General features: G+C 39.4%; 1 protein-coding gene across 1 annotated transcript in view; it reads right to left on the bottom strand.

Moving 5' to 3' along the window:
- Nucleotides 1–1,318: 1,318 nt before the first annotated feature.
- The window catches only part of LOC116721682 (protein unc-13 homolog A), a 43,617-nt gene continuing 29,928 nt past the window's right edge, over nucleotides 1,319–15,007 (bottom strand). Inside the window, exons 30-42 of the mRNA XM_032565566.1 lie at nucleotides 14,487–14,630; nucleotides 14,323–14,400; nucleotides 13,775–13,852; nucleotides 13,018–13,106; nucleotides 12,766–12,909; nucleotides 11,555–11,678; nucleotides 10,879–10,935; nucleotides 10,704–10,784; nucleotides 8,000–8,147; nucleotides 7,534–7,590; nucleotides 6,635–6,721; nucleotides 6,399–6,555; nucleotides 1,319–6,033 (exon numbers count right to left, since the gene is read on the bottom strand). Coding sequence (XP_032421457.1) covers nucleotides 5,745–6,033; nucleotides 6,399–6,555; nucleotides 6,635–6,721; nucleotides 7,534–7,590; nucleotides 8,000–8,147; nucleotides 10,704–10,784; nucleotides 10,879–10,935; nucleotides 11,555–11,678; nucleotides 12,766–12,909; nucleotides 13,018–13,106; nucleotides 13,775–13,852; nucleotides 14,323–14,400; nucleotides 14,487–14,630 — 1,533 coding nt within the window. The 3' untranslated portion in view covers nucleotides 1,319–5,744. The remainder of the gene's footprint in view (nucleotides 6,034–6,398; nucleotides 6,556–6,634; nucleotides 6,722–7,533; nucleotides 7,591–7,999; nucleotides 8,148–10,703; nucleotides 10,785–10,878; nucleotides 10,936–11,554; nucleotides 11,679–12,765; nucleotides 12,910–13,017; nucleotides 13,107–13,774; nucleotides 13,853–14,322; nucleotides 14,401–14,486; nucleotides 14,631–15,007) is intronic.

The raw sequence follows: 15,007 nt of genomic DNA, 5'->3' as shown, positions 1-15,007 counted from the left end.
CGCACCAGCGTTGAGCCGCAGCTGGAACCACATGGTGGCAGCAGACGCACAGCTGCAACCAAATGAAAGCCTGTATAATGGAGGGGTGTGTAGTCTGCAGAAGCACTTCATTAGCATTAAGATATGGCTGAAGCTTAAGAAATATGACTCGTGTAAAAAGGTAATTTACCCTAGTATTTCAATTTGATGAGGGGAACTCGTATTAAATAATTTATAAAGATGTATTTTAAGTCGGCTGAATATGGCTTAGAGATAAGAACCTAAAATGCATTGCATCAGATGTTTTGATTACATAGGATTAGTAACATTTGTCTTTTTTTAATCCTTAAATGTTATGTTGTGACCTTGACAAGGGGAAGATTGCTGACCTAGAGGCCCTGCATGTTTTGGTGTTCAGCCCACCTGAGGCAAGTGTTTTAAACTACACAATACTGCAAGTCTTCATGGCTTTGAATGTCTAGAGAATCAAACTTTTGCCAGTTTTTCTTTGTGAGATGGCTCAACCGTACTCAAACTGAATGGATAGTGTCTGTACAAATGAATTCAGTTTGATCTAAGCATTACAGCGACTCTTGGTTTATATTGAAAATAAATTACTAAGAGGTTACTTCTAGAAGTAATTGGTAGCAAGGATTTTTATGAATAAGGATGGCTGAATACAAATGCACGCCACACTTTTCAGATCTTCTGGGGTCTGCTCAGTTCTCCTTCCGGTGGGATGTACCTGGAAACCCTCCCTCAGAAAGTATCCTGGCCAGCAGATGGACACCCACAGCTAAATTCCTTTACCGTGAAGAGCAGCAGCTGAACTCTGAACTCCGCTACCACGGAGATTCTCGTTGAATCTTAAGGCCGAGTCCAGCCACCTGACGGAGGAGTTTATTTCAAATGTTTGTGTTCAGGATCTCGTCCTTTTGGTCACGATTCCTTTCCCAATGATCACTTGTGAGTGTTTTTATTTCTATTTTCATTTCACCTGTTTTCCCTGTCGACGGCTGCACTTTGTGATTCACAGAGAAATCTGATGTCACAGAGTTGCTTTCTCTGACTTGAACAGATTTTACCTGTCAAACAACATTTAGCATTTCCCCACCATTCACTTTAAAGATGTGACATCATTTTAAAAAAATAGCTTAAAAGTAAAGGTACAGGGAGACATTTAGTTTGTGACACAAAAACATCCTTTTAATAGGAAGCAGATCACAATCAGGCTGCATTCCAGCTCCGCTTCGTCCTCATTTGAACAACAATAACGATAAGAAACAAATTACAAACATCCTCAGTAGAAAATAATTCTCTCATGCGAGTTCTGTGTTCACACTACATTCAAATTGAAAGCATGATTTTTTTAATTTTTTTTTTTGAAAAACAAAACAACACACAGATGGCTTATTACACAGCTCGGGAAGGTAAGACCAAGTCAGTAAGCAAAAATAATAATTAAAAAAAAAAAGTAAAATAACATCAAAGAGACACGTGCTGGCACAATTAAGTTTCCCATCATGCAAGTTTAGTTGACTTTATTCACAGGGTGGGCATCATTGGTCTCCACAGAGTTGTGTCGGCGTGCATGCATGCATGTGTGTCGTCTCTCCGTGCCCATTCTTGTGCTTGAGCTGAGATTGGTGTGCAGGTGTGTGTCGTCGGTGCGTGTGTGCAGGAGTTGTCTGCATGTCGGCCAAGAAGGGCCGTTGCTGCTGCTGTTGCTTTTTCAGATCCAGACTGAAAAGGAAGGTTTCGTCTTGAGCCCTGGGATCACACACAACACATGACAACAGTGCAACCTGCTGGGACTCCTGAAGGAGCACTCCACCGATTTATCACTGCACTTTAGTTTTGTTTTCTGCCGTGTAGACATAAAAAAAAAAAGATAAATAAAAATGATTCAAGCTGATGCAGCAGAGCAGAGATATCCTTTGTGTTTCTTTTTTTTTTTTTCTCTCCCATGACCAACAAAAGCAATGATTTAGTCGACAATTTAGTCTGGCTAATGTTAGAAATTCTGGAAGATGATGTAAAAACAAATTGAAAAAATAAAAATCTAACTCCACGGTAAAGGTTCAGAATTTTTTTGGTGAGGTTGTGTTAAAATGTAAGAGGTCACTGCAGTAAATAAGTGATAGTTTTATCGTGTAGTATAAATGGAGAGTAAAGCTAACGGCTATTCCAATAAAAATTGCTTTTCTAAAACAACTATAACCTCAAAATGTTGCAGATATTTATGGATCCTATTTCTCAAACATTTAAACTGTCACCACATTTGGATGGGGAAGTTATTTACAAAGGGAAACAAACAGGAAATGGAGGTAGGAGGCGGTGCACCACCGTGGATCTTCCTGAGTGAAATACATATCAAGACATAATAAAACAATGTAAAAATCTATGAAATAGCATTCACTTAAACACTGGAATATGTCTGATTTTTTTTTTGTAACGCTTTACTTTAATCCACCTTTGTCCTTTTGGCTGTGAGGTTGTGTTTGCAAAGTCCAGTAAGATACCAGAAGCTGCAGTAAAACAATTAGTTCAGGAAGCCATTTGTAGGTTGTGAGGAGGAATTTTTTTTTTTTTTTTTTTTACCAGTTTACATTTTTGCTAAACTTCTTGATTCTTTAACTAAACATGCCAACTCTTGGATTGTTTGCAGCTGCACCTATAATCACCATTGCCTTCAGTAGGTGTGTGTTAAACATGCACCCAAAGTGAAACAGGATGAATCTTTTGAACTGTGTATTATTTTCCATTGGATTAAAAGGATAAGGAAGCAACACGAATGTGGACACTACGTTTTTCCATTGCTTCATGTCATTCTCCCCAGTTTTTCTAAGAGGAACCGGTAGTTAGAATGTACTGTAACTATCCAATTTAAAGTGAGCAAGCTGATTTTCCTACATTTTTTGTAGCCCATATTTGCTCTGTGAGAAACCATTTGCTTCCATGTTAGAACACAGGTCTGAGAACCAATAAGAAAATCCTTGCAATGCATCAGGGAACCTAGGAAAAACAGGTACTTTGACTAGAAATGCTTTACATAACGTATTTAGTTCTCCGTACGTTTCACACAGGAAGATGATTACTGGTGAATCTTCTCTTACCTCAACTTCTTGTGTTGCAAACAACCAATCCCGACATAAAGATGGCTTTAAGGTTCGATAAATATTGTTTGCTAAAGGAAGTAAGACGTTATTTCAAGAAGGTAGAAGCAGGCTCCGGTCTTAAGTCTCTCTTGGATTAGCCATTAGTTTTAGCCTCTGCGGCCAAATAATCTGAATTTATACAGCAATCTATCAGCAACTCACTTTAAAAATCCCAAAGACACATCTGTTGGGGATGTCGACGTTACTTCACACAACAATGTAACACATTTTCTCACATGGTAATCAGGAAGGTTTTTGATGTGTAAAAATCAGTGGAGTTCTCCTTTAAGCTTTGCCAAAGATTCACAGAGAAACCCAGTAGGGCGTTTATATTCTTATGAGTAAAGTGAAATCAGTTGACTTAAATCAAAGGCATGAGTCGGTGTCTCTAAGCAAGTCACGGTTTGAGAGTTCACAAGAGCAGAGAAAATGCTCTGCTGAGGATAAGTGACATTCACAGGATTTATTTTTGGTAGATTTTAGCCTCAAAGTAAAGACAACATGTAACAGGCCAATGTGTGGGTGGCTTTAGTCACTGTCACTGACATATAGAAATACAAAGAGACTGCAAGGCGAGATTGATTATGGCTATGAGTGTCTGCTTTTTTTTTTTTTGCAAGAAAAGGTAACTGTTTATCAACCATTATGACTTAAAATAATACTTGAACTTTATAAATGCTTGGCGGTGACTTTAATGGCTTCATTCTTTTTTTTTAAAAAAGAGCTCTGGTTCTTGGAGATTTACTATTCCCAAAGAAAAATGCAAAATCAAGACACTTTCCTTAGGCAAGTATGAAAAAAACCCCCCAAAGAAACAAGATTATACACTTCCAACAGGAATGGGAATTTATGAGTCCGTAAAGAAAATATCCCGGTGATTTACAAAACAGTTGTGATCATAAGTTTCCCATTCCTTTGATGTGGATAGTACCCTTGGTGCTCTTGTAGTTTTCTAATATTGACAGAGCATACAGTTTGGGCGTGTAGATATTGCTCACAATCAGAGAGCCCACATAGTCGGAGTGACAATCCGCCCGGACAGACACGCTAACGCTTTCACACACATGCATGTACACATGAAGAGAAGACACAGCAGTGTTAACAGAGGGTTTTATGGACTCATAAACTAGTATTGCCTTATTGGATGGAGTTTCTGTATGAGGCTCTGCTTATGAGGCAGTTTCTGCTGCAGCTACTGCGGCTTGCAAAACTATTTAAACCTCTTGAAATTGCTTGCATTTTGTCACTTTGCGTTCTCAAACTCCTTGATTTTTATTGGGAGGATGGACCAACAAAAAATCTGCAGAATTGTAAGGTGGTAGGAAAAGGATACATGGTTTCTAAACGTCTTTGCAGAAAACTCATGTCCATCTCTTCAGCTCCAGTTTACTTTTATTGGCTAATTTGTGTTGATCTGTGACATCAAATTCAAATAAAATGCATTAAATATTGTGGGTGTATTAAAAAGATACTAAAAAGTTCAATGTGTATAAATACTTATGCAACGCTCTGTAGCTGAGATGAATCTTGTGTTCAGTTGGCCAAAAGAAGAACTAACAGAATGTTTTAGTGAAAATGACAATCCAGTCCACAGATCTTATAGCCCTTTTTTTTTTTTTTTTTTTTAGGAGGGGGTTAATGTGCACTCAGGAGTGAGAGGGGGGCTGGGGTATTGCTCCGTTTAACGTGATGCGCTATCTGGGCACAACCTCTGCTTCACTCACCGCATCACAGCTGTGGCTCAGAACTGTTTCCCTGTCAGTGTGTCCTCTCTGCAACAATGAGCATTAGTCAAAACCTTATTGTTACAGGATTATATACACCATGCTGAAAACAGATAGCATATCGGAGGATTGGGGGAGGTGGGCTGCGGTTATAGAGAGGTGAGTCACAGTGTTTCTGGGGTCAACATGCAGGACGTTAATACATTACAGTAAAGACTAAGAAACACGTCGCCCCTCGACACTGATTTGTGTTCTCTTTTTTTTTTTTTTTTTTTGGGTGAGGGAGATTTATTCGGCAGAAATGTCTCACATACCACATCGTACTTTAGGAAGACTGCGGAGAGCGAACAGAGCGGATGGCGAACGACGCGGTCAGACACACAAGCAAACAGACGGGCAGAGAGACGGAGTTAATGACGAGGACGGCTCTCCTGAAGATGCAGAGAAGGAAAAGTGCAAAGTGGTCAAACTATTCACATAAATTAGTTGTTGGTTCTGTGGTGCTTTTCATCACAGCTAATTGTACAGCATAAAAAAGGCGTGATGTAGCAGAAAGAGTGTTGGGAGATTAAGTAACGATAAACTTAGAGCTTAGTGCAGATGCAGGAATATTCAAAATTAAATAAAGTCTTTGTTTTTCTCCCAATATAAACTCACTCCCCGTGTTTTGGATTGATAACATTACAATGTAGATGTTGCATAATGTATGCAGATATATGTACAATAGAGCAGTTTCACATGTGTGCTTGTATATTGCACGTGGTTTTCTATGTAGGCGCGGGTGTTATGTGTGCGTAACACGATGCCTCGTTGGGTGTGTTTCTGGTATTTTTGTGCACACGTTTTTTTGTTACTACTATTTTTTTGGTTGTCCTCCTCCGCCTCAGCTGCGGCCCTCTTCTGCTGAACGCTGGTCGGACTTGAGCTTTACAAATTCTTTGGCCACGTCGTCGTTGTTGCGCTGAGAGAGGATGCGCAGCACCGTCAGGCCCGTCTCGTCCATGTGGACCCGTCGTCCCAGCGGCAGCCAGCAGGTGACGCTGGCTTTGTTTGCTATGTCCTTCACCTGCAGCACGGCCATTCCCACGGTGCGGTCTTCCCTGGCGAAGCAGTAGTCCTTCACACACACCTGCAGCTCATAGCTCTCCGGACCCACTTCAGTGCCAAGCGAGCTGAAACACAGCAAACACGCTCACATTTTCAGCCATGGATCGTCTTATCTGCACTGCAAAAACACAAAATATTAACAAGTATTTCTGACATAGTTTCAAACTAACTTACCAGTAACTTTATAGCAAGACATAGGAGCTTAATTTAAGTCAATAATTCCTGAATATTGATGAAAAAGTACTAGCTATAAGTTAAATAATCTCCCAGTGTCAGGATCTTGCTGAAAGTTACGTATAAGTTAGTTTTGTCTGATTTCAAGTGTCCTAAGATATTTCCACTAGAAAATTTACCAATAATACTTAGTTAGATTTTTGTGTTTTTTCAGTATCCAGCCAAAGCAAGATGATGAAAGCCAGTGGATACTCACTACTGGTAGCTCTCGCTGAACTTTGGTGACCAGCTGTTGTTCTTGGACTTGGTGGCAAATTTCCTCTTCTTGTCACTGAGGTGAGGCCCAATAATGTAGACTTCCACAAAAGGCCTGAAACCCTGTGCTTTCCATTTCAGGTCATTAGCAGCCACCACTGGAGGGAAAGATGAAGTGAGCAAAGAAGGAAAAGCACCAAAAAAGAACGACTCACATGACACAGGACAGCCTCTAACCTTTAATACTGATCTTGTGCTCTCCATTCGGCTGGGGTAAAATGTCCACGTTCATGACCACCTCACCGACCGCGTCCACTCCAGAGGCTGCAAAGGAACCGTCAGCAATGAACAATATATCTATTTTAAACAGAAGTGAGAGGGGGTTGCTCCACAAATACAGTTTTAAACACAATGTCTTGCATATTGTCATGTAACGACCTAAAACTTTACTGCATTTTGCTGAGATGTTCACAATAGACCAACACAGTGAAGTAACACATGATTGTGAAGTAAAAGGTAATGATGGCTTTCCAGATTTTAACAAATAAAAATCTAAAAAGTGTGGCATGTTGTTGCACTCAGCCCTCGTTTTTATAACCACCTTTTGCTACAGTTGCACATCTTTTGTGGTATGTCACAACCAGATTTGGACATCTACAGTCTGAAGTTTTTGTTCGTTGTTCTTTTCAAAAGAGCTCAACCTTAATCAGATTAGCTGGAGAGTATCTGTGAAGAACAATTTTCTGACACATTCCTTTCAATATTAATACTCTTATTCTTTGAGGTGTCAGCTTAGGCAGGCAACCACATATTATCTGCGAGATGCCCAACGCTTTTGTTGGTGTTTTATAACTTAATCCTAATTTAAATTTTTCCACAACTTTCATCCGTCTGTGCCTTGATTTTTATGATGCTGTTTGTTCACTAGTGTTTTCTAGAAAAACCTCTGAGGTCTTCACAGAACAACTGGATTTATGCTGAGATTAAGTTACAAACAGGTGGTACTTTGAATACTTTTGCAAGGAAGTGTAAACATATATCTATTTATATTCCAAATACATGTATTTAGCTGCTAAAATGCTTCAACGGGATTGACCAGGTTGGCCGTGTGAAAATACGTTTGGATTATACACTACCTTTCTCTGGTGGAGTGTCTTCATTTGTAGTATATCTGATTCCTTTCCCTCCATGGACTGAAGGAAGAAAGGAAGGAAAGTTAAGATTACAAAGAGTAACAGTAGTAACAGTTCAGAAAACACACACACACACACGGTTGTTAATACAGCAGATCACAAGAGTAAAGTTGGCTCATGGGTTCATAATCCAAACATGCTAGGAATCCTTAAAGGATATTTGACATACTGAATATTATTTATCAGTTGGACAGAAATCAGTAAAAAACAAAGGCAGCAAGCAGGGTTTTGCTTAATAAATTATTTTCCACGTCACTGTAAGCAATCCATTTTCCCTCCTTAAAGCAACAGAGCTCTTTGACAGCAGTTCAAAATGTTTTTAGAAGAAACTGATGAGCTATTCTCTGCCAAAATGTCTACGTGTGTGTGTGTGTGTCTGTGTGTGGGTTGTTGCTCTCTGAAGTCGTACCCTGAGCATGCTGGGAAAGGACAAACTTCCTGATGAGCTTGTCAGTGGCCTGCGTGTACAGGGACAAGGCGTAACGCAGAGACTGCAAATCGGGACTCTTCTCTAGGAATGTCTTCTTCAGGCCAACACCGCCCGCATGGAAATATTGCTGTTTAACAGATATGACACACACACACACACACACACACACCCACCCACACAGGTTACTGGACAGCACAAAATGAGATCCAAGGCAATATGAGCCGCAGAGTGAAGGAACGTGTGTTATAGTGTGCAGGAGGGCTATGAACTGAGGAGTTCATTAAGGTTTCTCTGTAGGTGAGGACTAGATATCAATATAGTTATAGATAGCAAACCAGATCCGTTGTTTTGTTTACAACTGATCTAACATTTTTGTTATATCCAGACTTTGGAATAAAAACTAACTGAAACTAAATTAATAGTAACCTATTATTCATATCAGAGAATTAATAGTAACCTAATACATTTTACATTACTGAATTATGCACCCTTCTGCAAAAAGCTACATTCTTTGGTGGAGGTATAGATGGGCTTTCCCGCTGGGAGACTGTCATGTTTGTGATGTGTTCAAGTGTCTTTTTTTTTGCTCAGTTCGTGGCAAGGTGATCAGACGCAGAAGGAGGCCTTTTGCAGCAGCTGCTTCTTGACATCAGTTTGGCGTCTAAAAGCTGTTAGATGTAATTCTTGTTTCTGCAGTCAGTAATATTGAATGCATTAATATGCAAATCAGCCGTGCTTCTCCGCTGCTGAGGAGTTGGGTGTGTTGCTGAGTCGAGACAGACAATGTCTGTGAAAAGACACAACCAGTAGGAGAGGAAAGCCCAGAGCCTCCTTTGCAAATGAGAAAGCTTCAACACACAGAGAGGGGTCTGTGTTCAGGGGATTTGCAGTGCAGAGGGGGAGGAGGGGAGGACATACTCGGCTCTAAAAATCAATGCTCAGCAAGTGTCACAGAGAAAATGACATTCTGGGGGACTCTTGTGTTTTGTGGAGAAAAAGATCCATCAAAGGTGACAGAGGTCTGACATGCAGCGAGAGCTGATGCTGCAGTTCTTGAGCACGGAGACAAACATGCAGGCGGTACATCTCAAAAACTCAGAATGTGAGTCTTATGGCCCTGGAGTCACTTCTATTTGGTTTGTTTAAATTGAGAAGACATAGTCACACTGAATTCCCACAAAAAAAGGCTTTTTTAATAAACTGTTATAAGAGTTTTAAGACTCAGACTAATGTCATTGTTACATAAATCTGTTTTTTAAGTCATTAGCTCTGAAAATGTACACCCACCCAACAAGTTGAATTATTTTTACTGAGTTATTATAATTCAAAATTCCTGCAGCTTATTAGTATTTGTTTATTTCTCTCTTTTTTAAATCTATTTATTTATTCATATTTATACATATTCTATTTTTCCTGGAGGTCCCCGCGATGGAAATGGCAACACTGACGTGGATTGTTTGTAAAAGCGGTGGTTATTTTGTCTTAGATTTTTGTATGTTACCTTGTTGTGAGCGGAGGTTGCTCGTCAAGTTCATACCTTAATATTATAAAGAAAGTTGTACAGCCTGTTTTATATGTACAATGTAATGCGAGTCATATGACTATACAATTTGTTAAAAAACTAATAAAAAAAAAAATCCCTACAGCTTAAATCCACATCTGTACGGTATCAGATGAAAATACTCAGGAAGGGAAATGACTGCTTGGGTCAGTCATATATTTTCCTGCATACAAAATTAAACTTGTGAATATGTTTAGATGTTTTCAAAGGAGAATGTTTGTAAATGCAATTTAAAAAACAGGTTGAGTGAGCGAAAACGTGTATTGATATTTTCTAATTAAAATAACAGAGATGCACAAAGACCTCAGCTGGTGACCAAAATATGCATATTTTCAAGTGGAAACTCAAAAAGGGTCTTTCTCCAATCAGTAAATACTTCCAGGTGTGCTAAACACAACACTACTGAGCATGGAAGTGATTACTTTAGAAAGAAGACTCACTTAGCTATTTCCTGTATGTGTAAAGAAATGATCAACACTGTAAGAAGTTATTTAAAAGGAAACTACATTTTGCTCCTTTGTCATTTTGTACCCAACTTTTTCAGAACAATAGCAGCTGTCGACGATAGAATAATCAGTTCATAAAGAACTAGTTAAAAAGGAAACTGATTCCAATCCGACCTCAGCAGATAAGAGGACTGACCAAACTGCAGCAAAGTTGATGTGTATTTTTAACCTTCAGACGCTCCGCCCTGGAACATACCAGGCTTGGAAATGTTGTCAACTTCTAGAAAATATTTCATTTGGAGTGAAGCTCTATATTCTCTACGCTAACAACGCTAGCAGTGCTAATGGCTAATATAAAATTCTAAAACTGTTTACAATTTAAATGCTACCATAATTTTGTCCTAGTTTAACTGGTGAAATTCAATTTTATGGTAACTACTCTCATGCACACAGAGTGACTTCGCCTCCAATCCTGATATGAATAACATATGATCTGTGATAGCAGAAAAGCTTGACAGAAATGTGTTAAAGGCAGATTAATAGAGTCCGACAAGCGAAACTAGAATAGGTTAAAATCAAGACTGGGAGGTCGTAGATTTTCAAAATAAGAGACTTAAAAATGCCCTTAACTGTCATTTAATGGTGGTGACCATAAAACACCAAACAGGTGTCATACCTTAATAGTATCTAGTGCCAGCTCTATGACTGCACACTGTTTGGGAGACAGAGCTTTGGCCTCCTCCCGGCCCATATGTTCCTGCAAGACAAAAATTGCAAAAAAGTTAATACATATATTAATATAAAAACTTCACTGGTATTTTACTGGTTTTGCTGCCATCTGCACGAGTTACCTTGAGTTTGGAGAGCTGACCCAACTCTTTAGCAGCATTGAAGATCATCTGGGTTCCCTGAAAAGAGAGAAAGACAACAGTGAGAGAATAGATAAGAGTGGTTGCCAACGGTGACAGAAGTCACACGTGCTGGTAGAGAGTTCATGTTAAAGGCAGTATTCCTTCATGTGTTTAAAAGCTATTCACACATACTTATAATGACCTAAGAGAAAGAAGAATAGAAGCAAAATGAGAAAATGACAGGATAGATAGGTCACCGTACAATCATAGCTGAATTCACTAATGTACAGTATATGTATTGATGCAACGAATTTAAGAGCATCAAGATGGAAAAGATGATGTAAGTGTTTGTGTGCGTGTGTGTTTGTGGAGTTGTATTTGATACATTTTAGGGCCCATTTTTCCAACAAATACTATATTGTGAGGACCCACTATTCCCACAGAAATGTTGTTTTTGCTTAGTGGTTAGGTTTAAGACTGAAGTGTGAATTTAGTTTAGGTCAGGTTTAGGGTTAGGGTTAGGCATGTACTGGTAATGGTTAGGTTTAGGGTAAGGGTCAGGCTATTGAAATAAATTACAAGTGAATGGAAGTCAATGGAAAGTCCTGGTGAAGATTGAAAGACATATTATAAGTGTGTGTGTGTGTGTGTGTGTGTGTGTGTGTTTCTTACATACCGTCTGGTCTGTAAGTGTTGGAAGCACAATAGTTTTTTCCATCGTGTTCATCACAAGTTTCCACAGTTCCTTCAGCACTCTCTTCAGGACTGTCTTCTCACAGATCTTTGCAAACAGCGACAAGCTAAAACACAACAACACACGATCTGTCAACTCACTGGAGCAAAACACTTCAGAGATCTGTATATCTATTTCTGTGGCATGTCTGAGGAAACAAGCTAGGAAAGTGTTTGGTGTATTAATAAAAAGAGAAAGCACTGATATGAAAACCCTTCCAACTGCTACAAAAATAAAATCTTACATAAAGGAAGAGATTGCACAAAATGAGTGCTGGAAGATCTCTGTGCAGACAGAAAAAAAGGCTGACAATCAACAATGAATGATTGAACTTTGTGCCCCGAGGCAACACTGTATAAAAAAACAGACATCTCTCTGTTGTGAAAATCGCTGCCTGAACTCAGCAACCCATCCTAGAAATAGTCAGCAAAGATTAATTTTCCTTTCAGAATGGCAAGTTTTAACTTAATCTTATAAAGTCAATAAATAACAAATGTCCCGAAACACTGCAGTGATCCCTTTACCCTACTCTTACAAACTGATAAGTTAACATTTTAAATAATTTTGGAAAGCCATAAATGTTGCATCCTCTGAGATATATCATCTTGTATATCAATGAAGGCACAATTTGTAGCTAAAACAGCAGATCGTATCATCTTTTTTGTGACATCTTGTATTTTTGTTGATGGGATTTTTTTTTTTGCCCAAATTGCTTTGCCGAAGGTCCACAGGGTTCTCTTCTTGGACCTTTCTTGTTTGCACTTTATGTTCATGACATAACTACATAGTGCATACCCAAACCCTATAAATGTATGTATGATATTTTTCTCAAAAGGGGGACAAAACTGTTGGCACACACACTTATATGCTTTAAATGTAAATGAGATTATATGACAGGTGGTTCTTTTAGGACAGGTGTGTTCAATTATGGTACGGAGGCCACTTGCTGCTTTTTGAATTATTCTGTCTGGTCGCCGACCGGAAATCACAAATCCTATAAATTTGGCTCACTAGCACAAGCAGTTAATATAGTTAATTATTAAAATCAATGTTTTTATTATCTTCTTTAAGATGAAAAATATTAGGTTGAACATAAAGCTTTTGCTGTTGCAGCCTCCTATTTGTTTAAATCAGTAACATCCAGTCTTGCTTACTTGCTGTCCAGGAAGTCCATGATTGGTTGCAGGACGTTGTCAGCCTCCTGAACCACACTTCCATTTGCAGGGACTGTCTGACCTTTCACCTGGGCTAGGATGTCCCCCATCTGCCTCACATTATCTTCAATCTGGGGCTGGAAGCTATGACGCCACCCCAGAGAAAAAAAAAACACGAGCACACACATTGAAGTTAGTGGCAGAAAAAAAGTTTGCGGCTGGTTTTATGTAGAAAAAAGCAGAAACACCCACCTGACAGCAAAGATACGGCTGAGGTCGTCCATGACGCTGTTAAGTTTGTTCTGGAGCTCCTTCAGGAAGTCACTTGCCTCCAGGTTGAGCTTCAGCAAAGACATCGACGTTCAATATGGATGTCATTTACAGGAAACCACATACAGAGTGCCTAGCAGAAGTATTCATATCTCTGAAACATTTTTGATTTTGTCACATTACAACCAGAAACTTCCGTGTATTTATTAGGGTTTTGGTATAATCGATCAACACATCGCAGTGGATGATTGTGATGTGGAAGTAAAGGAATGGATGAGACTTCAAATAGTTCAGGGGTATCCAAAGTGAGTCCTTGAGGGCCAAAATCCTTCTCTGTTTTAACATACCTGGATCAAATGATGGCTCGTTAGCGGATCTCTGCAGAACTTTGAGACTCTGAGTGGGTAGTAACCCACCCTATCTTGGATCTCTGGATTTATGCTGAGATTAACTGACACACGGGTAGAATATTTAATGATTATGTGACTTCTGGAGGCAATTGTTTAAACTGGATTTTATTTATTGGTGTCCCAGTAAAGGAGCAGATATTTATTTGTAAAGAAATTTAGAACTATGTATTACTATATATCAATTCCTCAATAATGTGTTGGTCTAGCACATGAAATCCCTATAAAACAAAAGAAATGTAAACATATTTTTTGGTTGTAATGTGGTTAAAATGTGGGAAAGTTCAAGACGATTGAATACTTTTGCAAGACACTGTAGATGGAAAACTTACATCTTTCCCTCCCATGGCTTCAAACATCTTCTCCAGCTGAACTCGAAGCTGCTGGATGTTATTGATTATGATACATGGCTGAAAGGAGGGAAAAAAGAAAATCATCACACAGAGAGCTAAACACACACACAGACATCTCTTACTTCACTTCCATAGTTTCTCTTTTCCATTTCCACATCTGCTCCTACCTATGTGCTGAAATCAATTATATTGAGGTCCCTTTAACAGTCGTCTAAATGCTTCTTTTGCAAAAAACATGGTGTCTTGGGGCAGAAGAAGCCGTGGTTTCTGTAATTATTGCTTCTCTTGGGGGGTTCTGGTCTCTGTGGGAGTGTAGTCTACTTTCCCCTCCAAGTGTATACCACTTTGAGCTAATTACACAGGAGCCCTAATTCACTCTAAGTCTCAGCACTTGAAGTGAAGAGTGGTTTAATGTACCTAAATAAATTAACATGACCACAAACATCTTAAAAATACAGCTACGATTACACAAACTTCCATCAGATGTCTATATATTGATGTCCTTTCTAAGTTTTGATATTACTTACCACTTTCTCTTTCTTGACATGATTTGGAAAGTCCTTCGCTATGATGTCCGCATAAGAAAGCAGGACATTGCCGATAGTCTAAGAGAAGGAAACCGCATGAAGCCATGGTACATTAAAAACTGAGATAGAGACGTTCAGAAAGAGCAAATAGAGAAAAAAGTCACCTTGGCGAATCTCTTCATGTAGTTGCCGACAATCTGAGGGTCAGGACATTCCAACTTGCGAATGATTTCAAAGCTCTGATTGAGCTGGGAGAACACGTCCACAACCGAACAGGAGAACAAAGCGTGCTCCGACGTGACCTGGAACTGGAGATGAAGAGGCGCAGGTTGGTGGTGGACCAGAGGGAAACATTAAAGGAGTTGCTTTGCGATGCGGATGCAATCAGCAATAACATCTGAGTTTTTCCAACACTATAAGTAAGAGGTTTTATTCCCCACGAGGGCCTCCATCCAATGCAGGAACAATGAAACTATGTCCTGCTCAGCTGGCTGTGACTGGAATCAAAACATTTGTGAGTCAGATTCTCTGAAAGTGTTTGGAAACGGAAGGATGTTTGGGTAATCAAAGGGCTATGATCGGGAAAAGTACCGTCATTAGCAGCCCAGCCATTAGCCCAGAGCTGAATAGCGTTACGGTACGCGACTGAGCCCAGGGACCACCATCTCGCTGACGCAGGAAAACA

This window comes from Xiphophorus hellerii, chromosome 6 (assembly GCF_003331165.1).
Source record: "Xiphophorus hellerii strain 12219 chromosome 6, Xiphophorus_hellerii-4.1, whole genome shotgun sequence".
NCBI lineage: Eukaryota > Metazoa > Chordata > Actinopteri > Cyprinodontiformes > Poeciliidae > Xiphophorus > Xiphophorus hellerii.
The sequence above is the reverse complement of the archived record's forward strand: the minus strand, read 5'-3'. Positions and strand labels throughout refer to the sequence as shown.